The following is a 17,848-nucleotide window of genomic DNA, read 5'->3' on the forward strand; positions in this document are numbered from 1 at the left end:
AGAACCGGTAGCGGAAATTTTGAATAGTTCGGAGAACCAGTAGTGGAAATTTTGAGTAGTTTGGAGAACCGGCAAATGCCACCTCTGGTGGAGAGAGTGGGGTGGGAATGGAGATTTTGTGGTATCCTTCCTCTGCCATGCCCACCAAGTCACGCCCACAAAGCCACACCATGCCCACCAAGCCATGCCCACATGACCATAAGTAAAAAAAAAAATGAATTTCACCACTGCTTTTGTGGCCATGAACCATGGCCACTGTCCACCAAGACTTAACTCAATATTTAAATCATAATATTTGTTCAAGCTTCCCTGTGATGACATTGAGTCCCCCCTCCTCACGAGAAATCCACTTGAGAAAAACTGTTCTAACTTATTCTGGGTTATTCTTGTACCACTAGTGACTTACAATGTCTTTACAGCATCATCCAGCTATTGTTTAAGTGATATGAAGCCTGTCTAATTACTGGGCTCTTATTTTGGCACAACAATGACTGGAGAACTCTAGAAGACACTATAAGATGCTAGTGAGGAAATGCCTTCAGAGTTCCTTTGATTCTTTCTTGTGTGAATTCTTAGCCGTATGATTTGCTACATTTTTTCATGCCAACTTCTAGAAACTTTCCTACTGTAGCAGAAGTAGTATTCTCATTCTGTCCGAGGGGAGTGGGAAAGAAACAAGGTGAGAGAAACCCTTCAACTCTCTTGACCCTTCTATGCTGCCCTTAAATGATAAACTAAACTTTCATGAAAAATGAATGACCAGGGAAATTAGTCCCTTCTTCAATTTCAGAGAATGAAATTGCAGTAGGACCCTTTCACTGGCAGACAAAACTATGTTGATATGCGAGACACTTTATCTTGAGCTACTTATCCTGATCATTGCCAATGCAGGCAGCAGCTCAACCACTCTTGTGAAATACAGTCACTATGCCTAGACGTGAGAAGCCAACGGCCTCCCCAAGTAATGGTAATGACAATTTTAATTATACATCTTATTCCTGCGGTCTTTAGTTCCATAATCCTGGTGTGTTGCAGGTTATATGGAAACTTCTTTTTGACACCAAGTCTCTTTGAGAGAACTTGCTTTGCCTCTGAAGCTTACTTTGGTCATATGGCTTTTGGCTTTCTCTTTTCATTCTGGTGGTCTCACTCCTTGCTTATGAAAACTCGACATGGCTGTTCCTTGTTCTGCATCTGCAGCAGTTCCATCTAAGAGGAGAAGAAAGCAAAAAACACAGTTTGGGCTCATCTTGAAGTCTCAGTACAGGCATGACTTTGTATATATTGTATTACAACAACGCAATTTGGCAGTCGTGAGATGGGGAGAAATGTTAGTTTTTCCAGCATGCTAACATCAGCAGGGTATTGTTCCTCCGAAAGTCATCTGGTTTTATAGTATTACAAGTTGGTTTTCTAGGAAATTGTTCATGTAAATTAATTATGCTAGTTGGGATCAGGATTTTGCCTGCTATGGAAAAGAAGATGTACCCTTTCTGGAAAAAAGTATATATGAGAAACTGGACCATACATTTTAATCACAGTGTTTCCCACCCTGGGTATGGTTAATATAAACCATATCTGCTGTATCATTAAACAGTCTTGGAAAATAATTTAATGTAGAATGGAACAAATTATGAAAATTGTAATCCCGTAATCCCAAGATATCTAAAATATCTTGACTAAATTTCTCTAAACTGTATAGCCCTTCAAAATGCACCAAATTAAATTGTATATGTTAATGGCTGTAAGGTTTTAAATATCTTTTATTGGATAAATTCTTTGATTTCCCCCTTTGGTAGTCAAGATAACTAAATTGTGGGACTTTCCTCAATGTTTAGAATAACTCTCTGTTTAAAAATAAATAGACACATCATAGAATTTAATTCTCATTGGGACTTGGATTATAATCTTATATAGAGAATTGTGCCACATCTAAAATTTGGGTTTTAGAATTTGATGTAGAATTTACTGGACTGATTTATGTATTGTGTAAAACCTACCATTTCTTTTAAGGATTTCAACTGTGTTAATCAAGCATTTTCAACTCAACGTTCAACAGAAAATGGATATGAAATGTTTTGCCATTTTTTTTCTTTTTTATATTTGTTGTTTATCCAGTCAAATTTCATCACTTGTATTTGATCCAATTGTGTTATCCACCTCTTATATTCCCCCCCCCAAAATACAATGAAATAACAAAAAAGATAATTCAAATTAACATTGGCTCATACTACATTCAATAATAATTATTTCTTTGAAGGAAAACATATACTTTGTCATGTAAATGTTATGTAGCTAATTCCAAAATAAATTGTGGGGAAGAGTGATTCTGAATTTTCTTGCTTCAGTACTAGATTCTCTTCTTTCTGAAGCATCAGCTTTTTTTATACAAATGTCAGTGATTTTTAGGATCAGAAAAACTTTAAAACTTGTGCCTAAACTCAATTTAATTAAACAGTCTAGAGTAACATTCACATTCCTCAGATGAATTTCTCTTCTTCTCTCTCTCTAATTTTTAACTTTTATTTTTTTTGGTAAACAACACACTGGTCTTGTCTTCATTAACTGAAATTCAGAATGTTTATTGCAGCTGTGAATATCTGAGACTAATTGACTATAATACCAAGCATGCTTATTATGAGTGCATACTTATTGGGTTCAATGGAATTTACTTTCCTGTATGTCTTACTTAACCAAATTCAAAGAGAAAGATAGATGTAATCGTGTCCTTGCAACAGAACTTCATCTGCCTTAGCTTTTGCCTTGTTTCCTTTGCAGCTGGCTCAGAATTAGCTCCATATTTCACCTGGATCTTGGCAAATTGTCCCCAAGGCGCTCTGCCCTATTTCTAAAATCCTTAATAAATTTAGTAGCAGAAATAATACAAATAGCCCTGGCAATTAATCTTTTCCCAAGGATACTGATATGGTATCTCCTAACCAAAATGACTCCCCTCAGTCCAGGGGTGAAATTTACTTACCTTTGCTACTGTTTGGTAGCACAGAGTGTCAAAATGACGTCCAGGCGGGTAAGCAAACAGCGGGGGGGCGGGATCCGCTGTGCCATGGGATTTAGATTAGTTAAATCCTGCTTTCTAGCTAATATAAATCATGTGGCACAACTGATCATCAGGAAAAAAAGGTCAAGGCATTTTTTTTACTACTGGTTCGGATAAACCGCTGGCATCTTTACTACCAGTTCAGGTGAACTGGTCCGAACTGGTAGCATTTCACCCCTGCCTCAGTCCAATGGTAGATTTTAATCTTTCCTTGTGAACATTCATTCCAATTTGTACAATTGGTCTGTACAAGATTTGGGAACATTTACTGATCTGGTTTCTCCTTCAGAACTTGGAGCATCCTTAATTAGTTATTTGACAAGAATGAGCTAGAGCAGGGGTCTCCAAACTTGGCAATTTTAAGACTTGTGGACTTTAACTCCCAGAATTCCTCAGCCAGCCATGCTGAGACACCCATGGTGGCTGGGGAATCCTGGGAGTTGAAGTCCACAAGTCGTTTTCTTTCCTTTTCCCTTTCACCTTTGGGAAAAGAGAAATGTCAGTAATCTCTACTCATTACTGACCATCACAACTGCTGTGGTGATTTATGAGATCATTAAATAGCAATAGCAATAGCAATAGCAGTTAGGCTTATATACCGCTTCATAGGGCTTTCAGCCCTCTCTAAGCGGTTTACAGAGTCAGCATATTGCCCCCAACAACAATCCGGGTCCTCATTTTACCCACCTCGGAAGGATGGAAGGCTGAGTCAACCTTGAGCCGGTGAGATTTGAACAGTCGAACTGCAGAACTGTAGTCAGCTGAAGAATCCTGCAGTGCTGCCTTTAACCACTGCGCCACCTCGGCTCTTATAGCCTACAACTGTCTTCTTGAGCCATTAAAGAAAAAAGTCTCTCTGTCGGTTGCTCTTTGATTAGTTTTTTATATGGTGGAAAAAGGAGAGGCTTTGAAGTATCTTTTTTTTAAAATGGTAGGAATGGGAAATGATTAATGATATTCAGGGGTGGGCTTCAAAAATTTCAGCAATGGGTTCTCTGCCTGGTTGCTGGGTGGGCGTGGCCTAGTTGGCCTCCTGCACCATGGTGGAGGGAGGTTTTTTTCACCTTCCCAGTTTCCGGAGGCTTTTCTCGAGTGTCTGGGAGGCTGAAAACTGTCTCCCCCAGGCTCTGGAGGCCCTCCGGAGGCCAGAAATGTGCCCGTTTATGGCCTTCCAGAACTTCTGAGAGGCCCATTTTTCTGGGCTGCATCTAAAATGGGCTGCGTGGAGACTCCTGGAAGGGGCAGGGCAGGGCAGGATGGGGCGGAGTAGGCGGAGCCAGCCAGGGTTGGGATTTGGAGCTTCTCTGAACCAGCCATAATGTTAGCTATGGGTTCTCCCGAACCTGGGCAAATTCATAGCAGTCCACCCCTGATGATATTCGAATCAAAGAACTATCAAGGGAAAAAAACCACCTCCCATCAAAACTGGCAGGGCAAGCTGCTATATATAAACAGGGAACAAATTTGCATTGATGATGTAATGCAATGTCTGCAAGCAAACAACCAAGCTCAGAGCATCAAGGACTCTGCCAGGCACGTGCAGTCAGGGGAGGCAGGGGAGGCAGAGCCTCACCACTGTCATCATGAAAAGAAAAAAAATGTAAAAGGAAAAAGGCAAGAGCTGAGGTCAGGCTGAGTAAGTTGCTGCCAGAGTCACCGTGGATGACTCTGCTTAACTGTTTAAAAAAGCCTTTAAAAAGCACCCTCTACAGGAGGAGGCAGGAGAATGACTGCCTCATCTAGTCTGACTTTAGGCGTTTTATGATCACTCAAGCAGAGTTAAGCAAGGGTTAAAAGTCTAAAAATTCCCGACGTAGGTGAGGCACATCATTCTCCTGCCTCCTCCTGTAGAGGGTGCTTTTTAGAGGCTTTTTTAAACAGTTAAGCAGAGTCATCCATGGTGACTCTGGCAGCAACTAGCTCAGTCTGGCCTCAGCTCTTGCCTTTTTCCTTTTACATTTTTTTTCTTTTCATGATGACAGGCAAGAGCAGAGTTGAAATCCTCTCTGAAACAGCTGGAAAAGGTACGTGTGGGTCGGAGGGAGGGGGAGGAATTCAAACTTCATCCTCAAGTGTAGATCCCTCCCCAAGTGTAGTTTGATTGCAGGCAGAGCTACGTTGCCTTTTCAAACACATACACACACACACCTGGATAAAACTATATGTCCAGCTTCACTGATTACAAGTTTGAAAAGGCAACGTGGCACCGCCTGCAATCAAAGGCTCGGATCGGAAGGCAGCAGGGGAATGGGGGGGGTATGGCAGAGGAGCTGCTTTCAAGTCTTTGGAAAATATATCCAATCCAACTTCTGTGTTTGTGTTTGTTTGAGAGAGAGTGAGTGAGAGAGAGAGAGAAGGGGGTAGGAGAGATAGTCCAATCCAACTTCCCTGTGTGCGTGTGTCTGTTTGAGAGAGGGGTGAGGGAGAGAGAGAGGGAGGAAGGAGGGGGAGGGAGAAGAAAAAGAATGAAGGAAACTTTTTCGCAAAGGAGAAAAACAAATGCTGTCACTTTAAATCGGAACTGAGCGTGCCTGACTGTGGAATTCTGGGAGTTGAAGTCCACAAGTCTAAAAAAAATTGAAACCCACCACTGTGTCAGTGCCTCACCAGCCATAAACCTCACCGCACGTCACTGGACTCCGCACGGAGAGGTATATGTAGGTGAACCCACTGCTTTAGTGTATCTTGCAATACATATCATATTGCAAGCTTGAACTCATTCAAACCCATTGTGCAGCCATTCCATTAGCTTTAGAATACAGTACTTCCAAGAAAATTGTCTTCCTGGAACACTAGTGAAGGCATTATTGCTAATAACAGATAATGCCCTATTCTAGCAGAGAATTTTTTTTGAAAGGTGTTTGTCCTCATCTCTCTAAAGCAGTACGCTGCCTGGGGAATCCTGGGAGTTGAAGTCCACACATCGTAAAATTGCCAAGGTTGTGAAACACTGCAAAGATTTTAATTGTCTATGATGTTGTTGTTAGTTGTGAAATAGTGTCTGACCCATCGCGACCCCATGGACAATGTTCCTCCAGGCCTTCCTGTCCTCTACCATCCCCCGGAGTCCATTTAAGCTCATGCCGACTGCTTCAGTGACTCCATCCAGCCACCTCATTCTCTGTCATCCCCTTCTTTTGCCGTCAATCCTTCCCAGCATTAGGCTCTTCTCCAGTGAATAATTATTTATAAGTGAGACCAATGACTGCTTCCAACAGAAAGCTTATAGCCCAATCCGCCCCCATCCTTCCCCACAAATGGCTGATATATTACTGACTTTCTAGAAATAAGTTCTGCTTTGTATGCACACAATATATGTATGTCTCTCTCCCCCCTCCCTCCCCTCTCTCTCATTCAGCTGTCAAATTTAAAAAAAAACGTGGCTCTGTTTTTTACATGATTTGTAACATTCCTTCCACTCTTGGTTTAACAAATCAGCAAGGATGCTGTTAAATCAAATATTTGTTTTAACCAACAAAATGCGCGCCATTGCATTTTTCAGGTGGGCTAGGTTTCTTTCAGATGATGAGAAAAGGGAAAGCAATGGAACATAGTATGATTGAAAGAATGTAGACATCTTAAATTTTATTAGAGAAAGATGATTCTGCACGTGTGCAACTAAAACAATCTGAGTGCCAAAGTCAATACCACATGGAACGGTTGGGCTCCACTATTATTTTTTAACAGCAGTCATGGGTTACTGCTGGAATTGAGTATGGATTGCAGCTTCGAGGAAGAGAAGGTGTACCCCTTTCCCTTTGTACTTTTTTTTTGATCCAATTTAAATTTAACCTCTTATGGCTTTTCCAGTCAGACTGAGAGTCCGATGGGCCACTCAGTACCTGATGCAGCATCACCACCCACTCAAAATCACAAAGGAAGATTCAATCTCTTTCTCTTTTGCAACTGGGGAATCTTAATGTAATCAGGAGTTTCCCTAAGGACAGAAGTGGCACCTGGGAATCCTTCTTCTTCCCCTTTCATTCTCTGAGCCCTACAGGTCTCATTGATTCCTGAAACATCTTCTTGCAATCCATTCTCTCTTTCTCCACTGACCTTGCTTGGACCCATGGGCTTTTTGCATTGAACATTCTTTCTTTCTGAGCCATTGGGTGCAGCAAATTCTGTTTCTTCTTGGTGTGATTTCAGCATTTCTTTTTTGAACCTATTGGAGACCTTCTCAAACTGCTTCTTTCTGCATCTCCTCTGGGAATTTTTTTTTGTTAGCCTTGGAGTTGGCATGAGGATCATTTCCTCTCCTCAACCAAATATTCCTTTGTTATCTATTTATTAGCAGGAAACATCCTATCAGTCTTGGAGTTCACTCTTCCCTCATTGGTTGTGGAAAGGACCTGATCCGATTCTGCTTCAATTATTAGCTTATTAGTAAACTTCTTTGCAAAAAAAGCCACACCTTTGTGGCTTATGCTTGGTTCAGGGCTTTCAAATTCCTTTGAATCTCAGTAGAGCTTTTGGTCTATACTCTCTTTGTTAAGCTTTTTCATAGAAGTTGTTATTTGCTCAGTCTCACCACTGAACACACCTTGACATTAGTTCTCCAGATCAATTAGACAAAATACAGCATGTAACATCCTTGGTGTGAACCATTTGCACTTTTCTTTATGACAGGAAGGATAATTAAAAAATCAGCTCAAAAACAAAATTCCTAAAAATGCACACAAACCAACCTAAATTTCAATTCTTAACACCTTTGACCTCACCCCTCCAGCGTTGGTCTTCTAAGAACCTTAAAAGAGAGGGAAAACACAAAACTTTAGTCAGAAACAGTGCTTTCTCTCTTCTTCTAGAAAAAGCTTTGTGGTACGCCTGATCTACAACACTTTGACAATAATGTGCTCCTACTGGCTACTTTAGGTTGCTGGAGGCAGGGAGCTTCCCTGCTGGCTTCTGGGCACTGTTTCCCAGGATTATTTTGCTCTTGACTCTGGAAGGTTCCATTCTTTAATTGGGCTTTCCACTGCACCAATGACTCTCCAATCCCCAGCTGATTCACAAAAGAGACCTAATGGGCAAACAGACTTCTCTCTCCACTTCTGTCATCACTACTTAGCAGAGTGATGAGGGTAGTAAGACAGGAGGCCCACTTCACTGGGCAGCCCTTCCCTTTAGACCGGGGTGATCAACTTTGGCAACTTTAAGACATCAGCAGTCAGAATTTGCAAGCCTGCTATGTGGGCTGGATAATTTTGGGAGTTGAAATCCATGAGTCTTAAAGTTGCCAAGTTTGGACACCTCTGCTCTAGGCTAAACCATACTTCTACTTTACTGTAGCTTTGACCCAGCCCTATGGAATAGCTGTAGTGCCTGATCTATGGGTTGGCTGTTGCTTTTTGTCAAAAAAGAGAGGAGAGCCTTCTGTGATTGACAGGGAAACTTGTATCTGTTGTTGGTGGTTTGTTCTCTGAACTGGTTATCTAGTTTTCCACCATTTCATCATCAGGCTATGTGACATCCTCAGTGGGTCTTCAGTTGAACCATCTTGTTTTCAGTTCTTCACCACCTTTATTGATCTCTGATCCATGGAATGGATGGGGCATTCCCAGTAAAAGTGAACATGTTCCATTTTACTGAGCCCATCTTGTGCTCACAATTAAACCACTTCTAAACTCATAGGTGTACATAACAATTGATATGTGCAAAATTTATCCTCTTCTTTCAAAAAGATGTCACCGATCACACAGTTTTCACAGTGTACGATATCTGCTTTTTCTCCACAGTGGATATTGAAGGACACAATGTGGAAGACAATGCTACTGAAAGTGAAGAAGGTAACTACTCTAAAACGTATGTTATGAAGAACATCTTCAGCTCTATACATAGCCTCTCCTGAACCTCCCATATGTGTTGATGCTAAAGATGTCAGCAATTCCAGCAATCCTGACTGGGGAATTTTAGGATTTGTAGTGCAACATATTTGGATAGCTTCTTGGTTGGAGAAGGGTCAAATAGTATTTAAAATTTATAAGCATGTTGTAAGATAGCTAAAACTGGTTTATTTGTGATTTTTACTGCTGCATATGCTTTAATTTTTGGGATTTTCAAGATGTATTGAGCATAAACATGGGTTGGGTTCTCACATCTAAGCTAAGCTAAAATGCAGTTGAGTAGCTTGTGAGTCACTGTATTGCAGGAAGAGGGCAGAGAACAGAGAGGATCATTTCTAAACAGGTGCTTTCAGTGTTTATAGTATTGACCGTGTTTTGAGTAAATACCAAATGTATTGCTCAGTTTAGGAACAAAGTCATCCGAGTCATACTTTAGGTATCATTTAGGTCACCAGTGCTTTGCACTGTTTGATGAAGTTGAACACTAAATTCATATAAATCCTTCTAAAGAAAAATATTAGCTTAGTCAGTCTAACTAAATTATTAAGTTGCTATTTTGGTAATAGTATCTCATTTCAGATTGAAATGGTGTAGTTTAAAATGTGTGACAATAAAGCTGAGTTCTTAGAAAATGATCACCCTTGAAATTGTGGGAGCTATATTTCAATTATTGTATTACAAATGTCTATGAGACAATGCATTCATGGAATGGGAAAATAATAATTATATCTGAGATGAAGGACAGAAGAGGGACCAGGTTCCTTTTGTGCTGACTAAGCTAAGTGTTTCTATCTTCTTTTCTATGAAGAGGAACAGTCTGAACAAAAGAAAAAAGCATCAAAAAGAAAGAAAAATGAAACCGAGGAAGAGGATGAGGATGAAGAAGAGACAGCTGCAGAACGCAGGAGAAGATACAGGAGACGACGGAGGAAAGATGGGAATGAAGGCAGTGAATCCGAGGGGGAAGCCCACAAGACCAGGAAGAACAGAGAAAATCAGAAGATTAGGGATGAGTCCAGGGAAGATGACGATGAAGAGGATGAGGACAAAAGAAGCAAGGACAAGAAGAAGGAGAAGAAGAAAAAGAAAAACCAAGATAAGAAGAGAAAAGGATCAAGGTACTCTTTTCTTATTCATAGTACTTGGTAGTGTTATTATTATCTCAGTCAACAGATTAACCGGTATTTGTTCTTTATAAAACAACCTGAGACTTTTAGTTAAGCAATCATTCTGTTTACTGAAGGTGACAAATACATAATTCTTACTCTATAGTATTTTGCCCCTGCTAGCAGTCAAAATCTCTCTATATGTCTGAGACTTCAGTTTCTCAAATTTCCAGCCATGAAGGCTGTCCAAGTTTAGCATAAAATAGGATGAAGAAAATGATGCATTTGCTGTCATGAAGTCCCCTTTTTTCTCGTATCCCTCAGTTAAGATTTTAGATTTTTTAGATTTTATTAACATTTGTAGGCCGCCCTTTTCCCTGAGGGGACTCAGGGCGGCTCACATAAAATCAGGGAGGGGGAACACAAACAATGACATAGACACATATAATAAAAGTAATAAGCAACATACATTCATCATTCGGGAGGGGCGACATTGCTTACAGATAAGAACTGACTGAGGCACGTCTATTAAAATTCACCCAAATTGAATTTTAGTAGGTATGGGAAAATTGGCTTTCTCATTAATTTTTCAGAATGTTGCTTCAATTTCTTCAAGATTGCTTGGTTTCGGTTTTGTTGCAAGGGAAGTTGGAAATATTGCAAGTGCAATGTATTTTTAAGAAAAGCAATATGTGATAAATTAATACATTTTATTCTCCCCAACCTTGAGGTTGGTTTCATTATCATTGTTCGTTATCAATATTCAAGACTTGCATCTGCTGACTAAGAATTTACCCATTTGGCCAATGGAAGTTCTTTTACCACATAACAAAGAAAGCTAGTAATGTTAAGCAATACATAGCTACTTCTAGATTGGAGTGTCAAGCTTGATTTCATTGAGGACTGCATCAGGGTTGTGTATGACCTCAGGGGGAGGGGGCAAGATGGGCATGGCCAGAGTGGGTGTGGCCTGCTCTATGTCACTCATGTTGGGAGACTTGGTGGCCTGAGCACTCTGCAAGCGAAAATGGGCTCCTAAGCTCCGTTTTTGGCTGTGACTGCCTCCTGCAACCCTCTGCCAGTTAAAACAGAGCTCCATTTTCACTGGCAGAGGCACTGTGGACTGGTTCTTCAGTGTTTCCAGGGTGGCCCCGCGGGCCAGATCTAAACACTCTGCAGACCAGATCCGGCCCCAGGGCCTTGACTTTGACACCCCTGTTCTACACCTTCTCATAAATGTTCAGGAAAGAGCTCGCCCTTTTTATACCCTTAAGATTGGTCTCTCTCTTTCTCCGTCCCCCAAAGCTCAGATTCTACTTCTGAAGAGGAAATGACAGAGGAGGAACTGGCCAAGTTGAAAGAAGCTGTGGAAGAGAAGAAGAAGCTGATTTCCACTTTGCGAAACAAGCCTTGGAATATGAAAAAGAAACTGAAAGTCTTGAAGTAGGGTCTTGATTTATGTAATAATTAACCTAGAGTCTGAGCTGTGAATTCCAATTGCTTTTAAATTCTTCTTCCCATAGATTTGGGTTGGTTTTTTAATTCACTACACACTTGAGGGCGATAGAAATGTTAAAATATAAGATGTAGACACTCTTTTGAACCGAGGCTCCTTGTGACTCCTTGGGCATGCGGTTTTTCTTGACAACTGTCTAGGCAGCTCTGCTATTCCTTGGAAGCTTCCAACCCAGCATTAACCAGGCCTGACTCTGCTTAATATCCAAACCTAAACATGTTAAGAAAGCTGCTACCATTTGTTAAGACCTAACCAGGCTGCTGAAAAGGTGAACTTATATCTACCTTAAATTATGTTCCCGTCATACCTTAAGGGTGCTACTATGAGGACTGGCATTGTGAAAATCCAATATTTGTAAAAAGGTGACCTGAAAAGTTAAAATTGATCAATATCACTAGGACATTTCTCACTTGTGGGATTTCAGCTAATGCCTGAATCCGTCTTGACCTGTTCATGAAAAGTTGGCCCACCTATTCAAATCTTCAGCAGTGATCTCTTAAGCTGAGTAATTCATTCTCACTGTGGCAACACTGAAACAGCCTCAGTACTGGACACCACATGCTTGGGGAGTTGTAACCTTACACTTGCAATTAATTATTAAGCCAAGCCATTTAAGGACAATTATGCATGGGCTAATAAAACTTTGATGTAGTGTGTGTTGGTAATTTGATTAAAGTTCCTTTAATTTAATAAAGCTTTCATGAGCTAACTGAGAGTGTACATTTTACTCCATCATGGGTTATATAGCATTTGCCTTGAACACATGCTTATGGAAAACCCACTTCCATATTTCCTGTGTTTTTGACATTACTTCATTTCTGTCTAAGGTTGCCTGGGTTCTATTTATTTATTTATTTTTGCTTAAATGCTTTTGCAAGTGGCTGAAGTGACACTTGGTGTTATTTAACATTTTGGTTCAATGGCTTGTTCACAGAACTTCAATTTCAAATGTTACAAGGCATTCAGGGAGCTTTATTGGTCTACAGCTGCTGGGGTGGGCTTCAAAAATTTCAGCAACGGGTTCTCTGCCTGGTTGCTGAGTGGGCGTGGGCGTGGTGGGCATGGCTATTGTGAGCATGGTCTAGTCGACCTCCTGCACCACAGCGTGGGTGGATGGGTGCGTTTTCGCCTTCCCCAGGCTCTGGAGTCTTTCCTCGAGCTCTGCGAGTGCAAAAACTGCCTCCCCTGGGCTCCAGAGGCCTTCTAGAGGCCAGAAACGGGCCTGTTTCTGGCCTTCTGGAACTTCTGGGAGGCCTGTTTTCCCCCTCCCCGAGCCTTCATGTGGGCCCTGCACTTGCCTCGCATCCAAAATGGGCAGCATGGAGACTCCTGGAAGCAGCAGGTCAGTGTGGGAGGGGAGGATGGGGCTAGCCAGGGCTGGGATTGAAGGTTCTCTGAACCAGCCATAACATTAGCTACAGGTTCTCCTGAACCCGGGTGAACCTGTAGCAGCCCACTCCTGTACAGCTCTAAGTACATACATGTCATAACATGCTTGTCAGGAACTCTGGTCAAGTACTTTTAACTGTGGAATCCTCGGTGTTCTCTGAGCTCGGTTATTGCTTGCAGACTTTTCATTACCCAACTAGATAATTCCATCAATATGAGTGAGTGTGGCATTTGCTCATTCTTTGTACACTTGCCCTGATTTCTACTGGTTTCAGCATGTTAACAAATAGAACAATGTTTTTATTTCTGATTTATCAATGTATTTCTTTCTTTTAAAAACTTGTTTAGAGATGCCCAGCGTTTTGTGGAAAAATTTGAAGGGGCTCTCGGGAAAGGCAAAGGAAAGAAGTTTTATGCATATAAAGTGATGATGATGAAAGTAAGCCTAATTTCTCCTTATTCAAACTCTGTGAAGTAGCTCAATGGAAATAGCTTATTACTTCCATCTCCCTAGATGCCTCTTTTAGGCTAAATAGCTCCATTTTCACGTAGATTGCATTTAGCCTTGTTTTTTTTTAAAGAGCAAGATCAGACAAATACTGCAAAACACCATCCTGGTTTTGCAATCAATTTTGAAGACATAGGTGTTCTCAATCTATAATATTTATGAAAAAGAAGGAATAAAGTAAAATAAAAATAATGTTTTAATAAAGTAATAAAATAAAGTAAAAGAAAAGAAACTAGATCAGCAAGTTCCATTCTTCAGCTGATAGGGCTTAAATATTAGTATATTAAATTCTGATGATGTTTGTGTGAAATCACACTGTAAATCGTCCAATGAAGAAGTGTGCAAAGTATTGATGAAGATCACTAACACTAGGTACTTCAATGTGCATTTAGAACTGCAGTTTTAAGTACATTCATCCAGAGTAAATTAGCTAGGAATAAGAAAAGAAATGTTTACAGAATAAAGTGGATTAAACTGCATAGGTCAGTTCAAATGTTTTGATAGAGGCCCAGCTCTACCTGGCTTCAGGTGATGAAAGGTATGTTAGAGTTTGTTGCAGCAATCACATCCAGAAAGCACACACAGGTAACTGATTCAGCAGGATTCATTAACTTCTCTTTATATATAATATAACAGATGACACAATACTAAGGTGACCAGATTTTCAGATTGGTAAAGAGGGACACCTTTGACCGGGGGGGGGGGGGTGTTTGATTAAAAATTTTATACTGAGCAACAAAAATTTTCATACAATGCAAAAATAGTATTGTAATGTTTTTTTTTATTTCAACATAACTACAATTTACAAATATAAATTGTAACTGTTGCCAAACATCCGAATTTTGATCACGTGACCATGAGGATGCTGCAACAGTCGCTAAGTGTGAAAATGGTTGCTAAGTGTGAAAAATGGTCATCAGTCACTTTTTTCTATGCCATTGTAACTTTGGTCACTATATCACCTTTCTTGCCACAGTTCTTAAGTGAATAAATGCAGCTGATAAGTTAGTAACATAAGTGAATCTGGTTTCCCCATTTGACTTTGTCAAAAGGTGATTATATGACCCCAGGACACTGAAACCATCATAAATACGAATCTGTTGCCAAACATCAAAATTTTGATCGCGTGACCATGAGGATGCTGCAACGGTCGCTAAGTGTGAAAATGGTCGCTAAGTGTGAAAAATGGTCATCAGTCACTTTTTTCAATGCCATTGTAACTTTGGTCACTATACCACCTTTCTTGCCACAGTTCTTAAGTGAATCTTAAGTGAAGATATTATATCTTAAGTGAATCTTAAGTTTTAAGTGAAGATGTTATACAGTAGAACCTCTGGTCACGAACACTTCTGACCAAAATATTCACATTCTCCTCCCTCCCCCCCCGCTGCTGATTTCCCCTTCTGCACCATTTTTTTTGTAAGCGCCAAATTTCCAAAATTAGGTTTGATTCATGACCAAATCAGTTTGCGACCAATGTTATGGAACGAATTATGGTTGTGACCAGAGGTTCTACTGTATTCATGCCTTTAGATACTCTATATCACCTCAAAATGTTGCACAGCCTTCATAAGTTTCTAATACAGATAAAATTAAATACAGCCTCAAAACCATAAAAAAGTAAAATTAACCTGGCTGGAAAATCCTATGCCTCCTTGCTATTATTACTGACACACTTGCTGCAGTATTTGATGGCTAAAAGAAAAAAATATATTGTTAAAGTGTGTATTATGTTCACTCCCATGTCTTGTCTGCTGCGTTGATTTTGAATTCATTAAAAGAGCTTATTTTACATCAAATCCCTCTCATATTATTCTCCTATGTTCAATAAACCCTAAGAGACAGCATACTATACATGAAATTCCTGTAACTGAATATTTAGTAAATTGTGGAGCTGAGTTTATCCAATTAACTCAGTTTTTGGACTTGAGTAATCACATATAATAAAGGAAATAAAACTATTTAGAATGAAGTGTATTTGTGATTAAGGGTGTCATGCAGAAACAATTATAGTTTTGATCAGGAAAATACCCTAAAAAAACCCTTTTGTTCTTTCAGGGTTTTTTTAAAATGATTTTTCCATGTCACATCACATATTGTTTTGAATAAAAAACAGCAGCTGCACATTTTTAAAAACCTACATTATTTTAAAATGCATTAAAAAATAAAAGAAAAAAACCCAGCACACTTACCAGCAGGCAGAAACTCCAAGTCAATATTTTTCAAAAGAAACTTTCCACCATTTTGGAGCAGTCCTCCAACCTCCATGCCCCTCCCCTCTGGAAAATCCAGGAAGTAACACTGGCGACCTCTCTAGCCATTTCCTGCAGCTCTATGGTACTAGATCATTTTTTTCTTATAAAATGAGGTAAACGCGACCGGTGTGGGGTGGGTGGGGGAGGTCCGTTTTGTTGCTTTAACGTTTTAATATCTTCAATGAAAGTACTGAGACAGAGAGAGAGAGAGGGATTAGACAGGGTGTCTTTTGTCTTGCCCCGGTCTTGCCACTGGGCTTTCAACATGAAGCCAGAAAATTGGAACTTTTTTAAAAGGCGGAGGGACACGGGAAAAATTGTTATAAAGCATGCTTGTCATGCTGAAATCAGTACGTTTGGTCACCCTACGCAATACCAAAAGCAGGTTTTCCAACGTGGTAGAGAGAATACAAGCAAACACAAGCAGAGGAGAGAACAGTTTCTGTTTCAGTTTAGAGCAGCAGACTAGTTTTGAGCTCAGCACAGACTAGAAGCTTTAGTATTGAAGTTAACCTAAGCCACGCCCAGGCTCCTTGCTGTCTGCTTGTTGCTCACACAGCAAATACTGTTTCAGCTTCTAAACACCCTCATTGGCTAACTTGTTACCATGTCTATCCAAACAGTCCCCCATTGGAGACCTGTTGCCATGTCTATTCCAGTCCATGAACATTCATATTCTGACAAGGTATTATTAGGTATTATTATTAGGATACTTTATTGTCACTTTGAATTGGCATACTAATCGGCATACATTAAAATGAAATTACGTTGCATACAACTGTCAAAGGATCTCCATCTCTAATATACACTACATAAACATGACAAGATAAATAAATAAATACAAAATTATGCATGTGCCCACATATATTATCTGACACGGAGAAAACAACACAGTTTAGTTCGGATGTATACATGTACATGGCAAGAGAAACAAATCTTGCACATTTACCAGACGGATGGCATAAGGAACAAAGCTGTATTGGCATTGGTACTGAAAGGGCACAGAACTTTCTGCTTTTAGGTGTCTTTCATAATAGATGTAAGTCCTCAACTTACAATTGTTCATTTAGTGACCGTTCAAAGTTACAACAGCACTGAAAAATATGACATAACTGTTTTCACAGGCATGAGCTTTGCAGCATTCCCATGATCATGTGATCAAAATTAAGATGCTTGGCGGCTGGTTCATGTTGGTGACCTTTGCTGTGTCCCTAGGTCATGTGATCATCTTTTGCAACCTTCTCACACGCAAAGTCAATGGGGAAATTAGATTCACTTAACAACTGGATTACTAACTTATCAACTGCAATGATTCACTTAAGACCTGTGGCAAGAAAGGTTGAAAAATGGGGATAAAACTCTCACTTAGCAATAGAAATTTTGAGCTCAATTGTGGTCGTAAGTTGAGGACTATCCGTTCACAGATAGGCTGAAAGTATTTGTATAATATTTCTAATTAATATGGCAGCTTGCTTTGGTGAGGTGTTCAGGTTTCATTCTGAAAGAAACAGAAATGTACAGAGACATTAAAGACATCACTGCCAAAACTATTCTGACAAATGGATTGTGTATGCATTATGGAGATAGGAAGAGAGTGTATAACTATCATTGTTCCCCTCATTTCCTTTGCTTTCCATTGTTATTCAAATGGGCTACAGCACTGTGTGATCTTTCTTTCAGAAATGGATGAAATTTCAGCGTGATTTTGGAAATTTTAAAACAGCCTGTATACCGTGGGAAATGAAAATAAAAGAAATTGAAAGTAAGTGACTGATGCCCTTTTTCTCCTTACCCATTTGGTAAAAATAAGTGGCATGTCACTGGGCATCATGTAGGATGAAAAAAAATTAAGTTTTCCTGAAATTATATTCTCCTCCATCAATATTTGAGGAGATGTCCTGTAAAAAATCAGCCTTGTTGCTCCATCCAGGTCAGTACTGCCTGCGCTAATTGCCTGTACTAATACAAATATGCTATTCCTCCACTGCTGATCCTACCTAAATTGCCTTCTTCAGAAATCACCTTCTGTTAAAGATTTTCTTTTCCTTTCTTTTCTTTCTTTTCTTTCTTTTCCTTTCCTTTCCTTTCTTTTTTTTTTTGGTTTGCTTTTCAACAGTCTTTGACTCCTGCCAATTGCCTGGACAAATCCTGCAGTTTTCTTGACAGGATT

General features: G+C 39.9%; 1 protein-coding gene across 1 annotated transcript in view; it reads left to right on the forward strand.

Moving 5' to 3' along the window:
* The first annotated feature begins 2,925 nt into the window (after nt 1-2,925).
* The window catches only part of TMC1 (transmembrane channel like 1), a 61,618-nt gene continuing 46,695 nt past the window's right edge, over nt 2,926-17,848 (forward strand). The window contains 6 exon segments of the mRNA XM_032213838.1: nt 2,926-3,028; nt 8,797-8,847; nt 9,713-10,022; nt 11,316-11,453; nt 13,264-13,354; nt 17,359-17,440. Coding sequence (XP_032069729.1) covers nt 2,926-3,028; nt 8,797-8,847; nt 9,713-10,022; nt 11,316-11,453; nt 13,264-13,354; nt 17,359-17,440 — 775 coding nt within the window.

The sequence above is a fragment of the Thamnophis elegans genome, chromosome 3 (genome assembly GCF_009769535.1).
Source record: "Thamnophis elegans isolate rThaEle1 chromosome 3, rThaEle1.pri, whole genome shotgun sequence".
NCBI lineage: Eukaryota > Metazoa > Chordata > Lepidosauria > Squamata > Colubridae > Thamnophis > Thamnophis elegans.